This window comes from Quercus suber, unplaced genomic scaffold (genome assembly GCF_002906115.3).
Source record: "Quercus suber isolate HL8 unplaced genomic scaffold, Cork oak 2.0 scaffold_69, whole genome shotgun sequence".
Taxonomy (NCBI): Eukaryota; Viridiplantae; Streptophyta; class Magnoliopsida; order Fagales; family Fagaceae; genus Quercus; species Quercus suber.
In genome coordinates, this window is record NW_027069534.1 from 1,580,265 (window position 1) to 1,590,246 (window position 9,982).

General features: G+C 33.5%; 1 protein-coding gene across 1 annotated transcript; it reads right to left on the reverse strand.

Annotated features, from left to right (window-relative positions):
• Positions 1-4,809: 4,809 nt before the first annotated feature.
• On the reverse strand, positions 4,810-8,383 carry LOC112001739 (11-beta-hydroxysteroid dehydrogenase-like 2). Its single transcript, XM_024033918.2, has 6 exons — positions 8,002-8,383; positions 7,299-7,491; positions 7,112-7,197; positions 6,024-6,155; positions 5,815-5,943; positions 4,810-5,229 (listed from the first exon to the last, which is right to left on the reverse strand). Exons 1-6 carry the CDS (start codon positions 8,338-8,340, stop codon positions 5,029-5,031), a joined length of 1,080 nt encoding a protein of 359 aa, XP_023889686.2. The 5' UTR covers positions 8,341-8,383; the 3' UTR covers positions 4,810-5,028.
• Positions 8,384-9,982: the final 1,599 nt, after the last annotated feature.

Consider the following 9,982-nt stretch of genomic DNA (forward strand, 5'->3'; position numbering starts at 1 on the left):
AGTTTGAAGGAAATTACAACAATCTTCCCTTTGCTTTTTTCTCAAGTGTGGAATTGCATAATGGGTGCTATATACTGAACCCCAGAAATTTATGTCCTAAAAAACATGAAGTAGCAATCTTTAAATGCAAGCAATAGAAAAAAAAGGGGAAATGGAGCTAATAATAGGTACATGCATGTATGCTAATCCCATGAATTCATGATCATAGACATATCATAGATTTATATATAGTACCATTTGTAATATCTCTAGCATCACTCATTTTTTGAGGAAAAATTTAAAATTGCTATCAATTTTACTACAAAAGATTTATAAATTAACGTGCTAATGAATAAATGTGATTGATGTCATTTGAACAGCACAATAAATAAATGTCTTTGCTTTAGTGATGGTGACACATAATATATTACTGGGTACCATAACGTTCCTTATATTACAATCTTGTTCCAAAAGTAGGACAGAAATGCAACCATGTTGTTTCGATTACCATAATTGAAGTAAATCGGAGAATTAGGACTTTTTCAAAAATCATTAGTGCACTCCAGAATTGTTCACCAAATGATCACTGTTGAACAAAAACCACAACCATAAACATCTTCCAAATTTTTTCCACAAAAAAATCAAAGGAAAATGAAAACACATATCAACACTTACATTGTCCAAAGTGGTTCACTGCTCTTCAACAAACGCTTACATCTTCACCTTGAAACATCTGCAGGTACCACAAAAACCTCGGGATCCTAGTTGCGGCTTTATTGCACTCTTGAAGACGGTCCTCTCTTCTTGCAAAAGGCTAAACAGCACCGTCTCCTAGCTACTCATAGCAACATGCTACAAACTCATACATAATCAACAGAATCAACAAATATGACATTAGTAAGCCATGCATAGATGTAAAATATTGAATCATAGAGTGTCATAAGTTATATAGTGTGTGATTAAATATAGAATAAATATTTTCTATTTTTGTTAAATAATTGAAAACATTAGTCTTATCTCATCTTGAGAGTACTTTGATCTGCAAGATCGTATAAATAGTCATAGGTTTACATCTTCAATCCTTACTCTTTTTTACTCACTCTTTAACATTATGGGACATTATAACATAAAGCGCAAGATCAAATAATTTTCTTTTTTTAGTAATGCTACAAGGATATAATATTTACTTATAAATATGAATACATTGTAAGTGGAGTTATATTACTTTCACTTAAGTCTACTGCTAATATTTTGTATATTACGCACTAATCATAAACAGATATCATGTCAACAGTTGTAAAAAATGTAATATTTTTAAACTTATAATTATTTTTATCATATATTCAAATGAATCAAAAAATAAGGGGTGGTCTTCAAGATCCTTACTTCTATTATTACCACAAAATAAGTATTTTAACCTTGAAATAGAAAAATAAGACATGAAAACTGCATAAAAAACACTCTCAATAAAGGGAGGGTTAGAGTAGAGACTCCCTCTCCCTTTCCACACTGTTTATAAAGATATATAAATGGTTTGGAATGGATACGCTCATACACACCTCGCCAATTCCTAAAGATGCTCCAGTGATGAGTGCTACTTTGTCTGCTACATTTTCCATGTATATGTATCTTTTCAAGGAAAAAAGAAACTTGAGAAGACCAAATGTTGGCATTAAGAGAAGAAACACAATGAATGTTAAGGGAGCGAGTACAATGTTCAAGAACTTGTGTAGCAAATCCATGATAGCTAACTTGCTACACAATGTCATTTATTTTAATTTGTAATTGTTCTTTCATTCAAGTACTTATATAAAAAGATGTACATGAGTCCAGCCAAGTTTTGAATTGCTCAGGTGGCTCAATATCAAACAATCAATATGAACTCAAAGTACCGGCATGGGTTCGAGCTTTCATTAAGATGTTGGCAAATTTGGCAACTAAAGCTTAAGCTGGGTCCGAAGTTGATCAATTATAAGCCAGTAATAATTGATGGACATGTAGGCTAGTGGGACCATAACTAATTCAATTGCTAACACGATTTAACACTTTACCAATAATATCCAAAGAATATTAAAAAAAATTTAGGTTTCATGTATGGATATAAGAGTATTACTAGTCAACATCTTCATTGACAAAGCTAATTGTTAGGAACTGACCATTAACTCGAAATTTAAGGCGTGGGGTACGTTACAATACGCCGAAGCAATTGGCAGATTTGGCTGGAATATGGTCATAAGCACAATTCCGTAATAGGAAAATGAACTTAGGGGGTGCATGGATTTTTCAAACCCAATTATATGATATATTTCGGAGGATAAAACTTAGTTATAATATCTTGTGTGCCAGTATATGAAATTCTTCTTTAATTAATTAATTAATTTATTTTTTTATAGAGTTTCAACTTATGATATCTGCTCTTAATAATAGCTCTTTATCATCAGATGGTTATTTTGGTATAGGTGAGAATTGAACCATAGATCTCTTATTCAACCATTTGAGACTTTATCAGTTGAGCTAATTAGAATCAACAAGTTCTTCTTTAATTGAATTCAAATACATGATTATTTTGAATTTAATTATTCTTGAAAAAAAAATACTACTATTGATATCTTTTTTTTAAAAGAAGTTACTGCATTACTTTAGTAATAAAATCAAATCAGTTGATTACATCTTAAGCAATAACTGTTTTAAAAAAACCTACAAAATCATCTACGAACTTCGCATGATAAGCAAACTTATGCGCTGGCTTATTGCCATCTCTTTTGATGTGTGATACGTTGACTTGATTATTGATGTCTTATTGTTATTATTATTATTCCGAGTAATCCATAGAAAAAATTCTATATGAGTTTATATTGAGTTAGGGAAGGTAAAAACAACCCATCCCTTTTGACCTTCTCTGCAACGTTTTATCCCACTCAAATTTTTCTACCTTGAAGATGTGATGGAGCAATGACGGGATTTACTTGTTTTGTCTGTTTTATCACACTCTAAATGTGTGTGTATAAATATTGTAAGGACCAGGAAAACTAGCGGTCCAGGCCCACTTAGAATAGTGACTAGATTAGTTCAACCGCGGCCCGAAACAATGAATTTGTAAGAGAGGGAAACAAGCAACAAGAGGGAGGCTCTGCCTGAGGATAAAAATAAGGAAGAAAAAGAAAATGTCAATAAATGGATGAGCTGATTTCTCAATACAAGCTCGCCCGAGGAGAGCACAATTAAACAAGAAATGTTTCTATTCACTCTCTTCTCTTAGTGCTCTTCTGGTTTCTTTTCTATCTCTTGATACTTGTGTGTCGATCCCTTTCTCTGTAAACCACTAAACCCTCTTTTTCTTATATACTCCTCCCTCCCTCACATCTTAACCTTCCATCTTTTCCTAACATATCTCCCCTTATGACACTTGTCTCTTTTCACATATGAAGAAGGTGGTAGAAGGAGTCTGCTTAATTGTAACTTATATTGTTCAGGTCACTTCCTCATCAATTCAGCTGATAAAACTGTTGCCCACTATTTAATGCGGAGGTAACAGGTTACTCCAAACTGGAAACTTGCCCTACGATCATTGATTCTCTTTCTTCAGATCCTTCTTCCCACTTGGAGCGCCTCAGAGTCCTTTGACTCACCCCTTCCTCTCCTCGGGTGACCTTCCTCCTCAGGCCCACGGCATTCCCACACCAAAACTGCAACCCTTCAACGTCATCATCGGTCCTTGGGCACCCACATATATTATCTAACATATATTTAAATTAATTATACATATAATTTAATATTTTCTATACATATTCTAGTTATAATATATATATTATATATTAATAATATTCTTATATAATATATATACATATATATATATATATATATATATTTTTTTTTTATACATATTCTATTATTATCTTCAAAATATTTTTTTGACTCCTTCTCTCTAAGTACTCTCATTGTCATCATTTTCGTTTATGTGTAATCTTTATCTCATCAATAATGTTGGCTTTATGCAAATATTCTGTCTTTTCTTTACTCTATTTTTTCTTTGTGAATCTGTCATTAACTTCTACCTTGTGAATTACTTAGTAATCCTCTAGGTGCCCTATCTTTTCACTATTTTCCCCACCTACCCCAGATGTACACCTCAAAAGGTATTTATTTCGCCTATCCGTCCATCCCCATGAAATTGACATGACCCATTAAAAATTAAGTTGATCATGGATTATCATGTGTAGAATTAGTTTTACTTGATGAGGCTTAGGCTTAATTAGAAACTCCGTTACTACTCTATGTCCGTACTTTATGAAATAATTAAATAAAACCTATGTGAAATAAGTGAGGAGTTATAAAATTTCTCCTTTTTTATGTTTCCTTATATCTTTTTTTTTTTTAGTTTATGTATTAGATTTTTTGGTTGTTTCAATTTGAAGATGTAAATTAGGGTCTTGCTGCAAAGGTGTGTGCGCATCCCTTATAGTTATGTATGCATACTCTTGTCTTGAGTATGCATACACAGCTATGGGTTTGAGATCTTCTATCGAAATCTACCATATAAAGTTCTTTAATCATCACTTCCTCTTTTAATACAAGGCTGAGATTATGCTGTATCATAAACCCATTAACATAACTATAAAATGATGTTTTCCGAAACAAACTTAAATTCTATAAATTTTTTTTTGAAGAAAAAACTTAAAACTCTGGTCCCCTCTCACCGCTCACATTGCAAATCTCCTTCACTTTGAATTGAAGGTACAATTTTCAGTCTCTAAAAGCAATTTCCACCAGAAAAAATTAGCCCAATTATTTCCTTTTCTTTGGACCAAATGATGAAGCAGAAAGGAAGGATTTACAAAATAGTAGAGCTTTGTCTCAAGCCCCGCCCTACACTTCCATTAACCAAATATATTCAATGCAACCGAAATACATACCACACGAATCCCTTCGTAAGGGTCCCCTGAGTTTTTATTTGCATCAAACATGAATACTAAATATGTTCAATCAGAATGAGCTCAATGAACTCTGCTCAGCTTGATGTACTAGGCTTATTTGGGTTGTTGCTAGCAGCTAGGAGTTCTTCTTTGTAGATTGTGGCCTATTGGCAAACATAGAGTGGGAACACCATTCCAATACTTCAGGGCACAAGACTTTGATCCAATACAACACCTTCATCCAAGATGGCTCAGTCAAGTACATGTCTCCACTGCAAGTACTGTCCAGAATCGCCTTGGCACACCCTTCTGCTGTCTCAGCCGGAACCCATGCAGCCTAACCAAAAATTAACATTCAAAAAGATATCCAAGTTACAACTTTCTCAACTGATAAAGAGTACAAAATGATCAGAAAAATTATTGTCAGGCCTAGGTGCTCCTATTCCAAATTTAATACAAATTGAAAGGTAAGGCTACCGTTCAGTGCTCTAGTACACTAGAGGACAACACATACATGACAATGAACACATTTGATCTGGATGCAAGCCAAGTCCTAATAGTAAAACAACACTATTCGACCAGCAGCCAATACTGCTTGTGGACAGGTACCACATGCATCAACTAACAGTCTAACACCATGCTGTGTGATTTGAACTTTAGTTGTTATTTGCAAACATTCATCTCATGGAGATTTTTTATTTTTATTTTTATTTTTAGAAGAAGTCCAACAATAAATGAATACATTAACAGAAAAATCAGTCTAATCATTGTTGATAAACTGATTATTTGTTTGCTAGCCATGCAACACTGCATGCATTTTTTTTCCCCTTTAGTTGACTATACGAATATGTTTCATTTAATTGACAATGTATTTCCTTGGTGTAGTGTAAAGTGGAACACATATTGATTGAGATGAGCCTACCTGTGGTAAAAATTTGCCTTGTGTCATTTCTGAATCAATCAATCCAGGAGTCACAATTGTTACTCCAATATCCGGACCAAATTCAATTCTCAATGTCTCAAAAAAAGATAGTAGGGCTGCCTTGCTTGCCTGTAGCCATCACAGATTTATGAGCAATTAATCAAGAAGAAAGAAAACGTGGCCATAAAGGATTGAAGGAGGTTTCTTACATTGTAGAAGCTCAATCTTGGATTAGCTAACCATGCTCCTGTTGAAGAAATTACAACAATCTTCCCTTTGTTTTTTCTCAAGTATGGAACTGCATAATGGGTACTATACACTGAACCCCAAAAATTTATATCCTAACAAATTGAAGTGGGAATCAATTAATGTAAGTGCGCAAGTTAAGACTTAAAGAATAAAACAAACTAGTAATACTAAAACTACAATGTTTTTCACAACTACAATATAACTTATTGTAATTTAAATAACATCACTTTTATCATGCACTAATCTTAAAAAGTTATGTTAATAGTTGTGAAAAATATTTTGTCACTAGTAAAAAAATATGATATTGACCGCAGCTTAACAAGAAGTTTTTTTTTTTTTTTTGAATATAACTTATTGTAATTTAAATAACATCACTTTTATCATTCACTAATCTTAAAAAGTTATGTTAATAGTTGTGAAAAATATTTTGTCATTAGTGAAAAAAAATGATACTGACCGCAGCTTAACAAGAAGTTTTTTTTTTTTTTTTTTTGGGAACAAAACAAAAAGTTCATTATAGGTACACGGTATTGCTAATTCCAAGAAAGCATGACCACAATCATATTATAACAAAAGGAAAAAAAAATAAAGCTACTACCATTTACTATTAGTATTAGACAATATGTCTATGAAACTTGTTATCAAGTTTATTAAATTAAAATTATCTCGTTGTTATAAATATTGGTATAATAGCCCTTTTTAAATCATGGCCGCTACCCATTCTTCTTCTGTATCTTATTCCACATTTCCACTATTATTAACTCTAATAACCCATCTTTTACCATACCTCACCAACTCTAAAAATAGATTACTCACCATTTGCCAAATAAGACAATTGTGACAAAAATTGTGTAAAAAAAAATGTGAAACTAGATTTATCTCGTACTTTCAAACAATTTTAGCCACAACTATCATTGTTCTCAAGTGACATTATCTTACAGACAATGGCTACCAGTCTACCACCATATCTTTTCTAATTTCAATTATACAATCAATGTCATGACAAGTTTGTTCCAAAAGTATTAGAACAGAGATGCAAATTTATTACCATAAGTGAAGCAAAATCAGAGAATTGGGTGACTTTTTCAAACGAGCGTGGTTTTGTCACTCCAGCATTGTTGACCAAATGATCCACTGTAGCAGAAAACCCGCCAACCATAACATATACATTTCCAAAATGTTTTCACAAAAAATACACAGGAAATTAAATATGAAAACTTTTTGTAGACGCTTACATTGTCCAAAGTGGTTCACTGCCTCTTCAATAAATCGCTTACAGTCTTCAACCTTGGAAACATCCGCAGCCACAGCAATAACCTCCGGGGATCCTATTTGACGGGCTTTATTTGCGACTGCCCGAAGACGGTCCTCTCTTCTTGCAACGAGGACTAAACGAGCACCTCTCTTTGCGTACTCATAAGCAACATGCTTCAAACACACAGACACAAGGTCAATAGACAATAGATATGACATTAATAGAATGATAGCCCGATTTCTTTCTTTTTGCGTGTGTGTGGAGAAAAAGGTAAGTAAAGACTGTAAAGTTTTATTGCTTAACAAAGTCTTTCTGGAATACAACCTTCAAATTAGAGGGTGGTTTTTCTACCCAAATATCTAAATTTGTAGCTAAAACTGCTCTTTTTGTGAGGGAGTGCGCTAGTTGATAGCCCAATTTCTAAGAGGCCCAATCTATACATAGCTCGTAGGGTACCTAAAGTGATTGTTAATACACATATACAATTTTTTTTCCTGAACCAAACTTGTGCTATTTAAGAAAAAATCGGTTCATTTACAACTCTATCTAGATAGGGCTTTCATCCACTCTACTTCTCATTAATTACTTAAATTTGAAGTAAAAATAAAAATATTATAAGCTTGAAATAAGACATGAAAAACACTTATTCTAGAAAGATAAATGGTGTGGGATGGATAAAAGACCTCGCCAATGCCTGAAGATGCTCCAGTGATAAGTGCAACTTTGCCAGCCACATTTTCCATGAATATGTATCTTTTCAAGGAAAAAAGAAACTTGAGAAGAAGAAATGGCGGCATAAAGAGAAGTAGCAAAATGGAGGTTAAGGGGAGGAGTATAATGTTCAAGAACTTGTGCAGCAAATCCATAGCTTTTAGTGAAATACTGAAATGAGAGAGAGAGAGAGAGAGAGAGAGAGAGAGACTGAAGCTTAAATGGATGAAGTAGTACTTGAACAGTGAACACGACTTGTGACCAAAGGCCCACCAATAATTGACCGATTTGCAGGCTGGTGGAATCATCATTTATTGAATCACTAACACATTTAATACTTTACCAACTTCCATCTGAAGAAGATGTATTCTCTTTAAGAAATTCAGGTTTAATATGTAAGACTCAACCCTCAACAGGCTTATAATTAGTGGTTGCGGCAAGTCATTAATTCGGTATTAAAGGCGTGGTGTTACTGTTACCCCACTTATACTCATGCACACTTCCAATTCATGTAAAAGACCAAAAATTATAGTAATAGATTATAGTCGGGGAAAATAGCTAAATACTACATTTTGGTAAAATTTGTGGCAAACTAGCACTGTTTTGGAAATATATACAATTTAACACTTTTTTAGTATTTGAGTTTCACAAAATCAAGTTCTAAATAGTACTCGAGTTAATTGAACTCGATTTCCTAGGTGAGTTGTAAGCGTCACACTGCTGACCTGGAATTTGAGAAATAAAAAAAACAATGTGGTGCTCGATATTGCAAAAATCGAGTACTTCTTTATAATACTCGAGCTTAACAAAGTCGAATACCTTGTTTTTCTTTTTTCTACCTTTTGTTTCATACAAAATTTTTACTTATTTCATCTTCATCGGCTTGTGATTGTTGTGTCCACCATGTTGGGTGCATCATAGTACCGTGGGTCCAGCCCACACTTGATAAAGCACCTCATTAAAGAGGTGGTTGGACAAGCCACAAAAGTTAGCCTATTTTCTTCTTAGGCAGTGACTTAGGTGTGTTGGACACGTTGAGGAGAAAAAGAAGAAAAGAAAAGGGGTTGATGCATTCCAACACGTATTTGGCCTATGGGAGAGCTGAAGGAAAAAGAAAGTGGCTAAAGCAAAGTCAAGGCAAGTGAGTTGTGTTTATTGTGATTTGATGTCAAGAGTGTGAAAGGAAGAAAAGAAGGAAAATATGAAGAAATCAAAGGGGAGGCCATTCGGCCAATGAGCAAGAAGTAAAGTCCCAGAGAAAGTGAAGACTAACTGCAATCTTGAAGAACTGTGTGAGTGAGTGAGCAAACAAAAGAGAAGAGAAAAATAGAGACAGTAAGAGAAAATTGTGAGAGATATATAGTGAAAGAGAGTAGTGAGTGAAAATAAAGAGTTTTTTTTTTTTGCTCAAGTTGTATCTCTAAGTGTTGTAATCTCTATTTAATATAGTGAAATTATTCGGAGTTTGTCCCGTAATTTTTCCCTTCAAAGAGAAAGGGTTTCCACATAAATCTTTGTTTTCTAGTGTGGTTGTGCTTCCAGTGTACTTGTTGAAATTTATTTATAGTTATATAGAATTTTTCTCAACACACCAAACTAAGGTGGGGCCGGGCCAGCCACGTGGATGACGTGTTAAAAAAAACTATATTATATGTTGCCGACACATATGTATACAACAAACAATTTTTCATGTCATGGCTTCTAACAATGATGAATTGAAAGGTCCAATCCATATGTGTCTTTGGTGATTTCTGATTATGAACATCAGATAAAATTACTAACTTTTATAATTTTTTTTTTTGTTTAAAATCATATCAAATTACCAACTCTTATCATTTTTTTGTGCAACACTTTTACAACAGTATACTTAATGAGACCTTTGCCATCTGGTCCTTTGTTTAGGAGTTATCCAGGGTAAGGGCCATTTTGCATCTTACTAACTTCCTAACATCT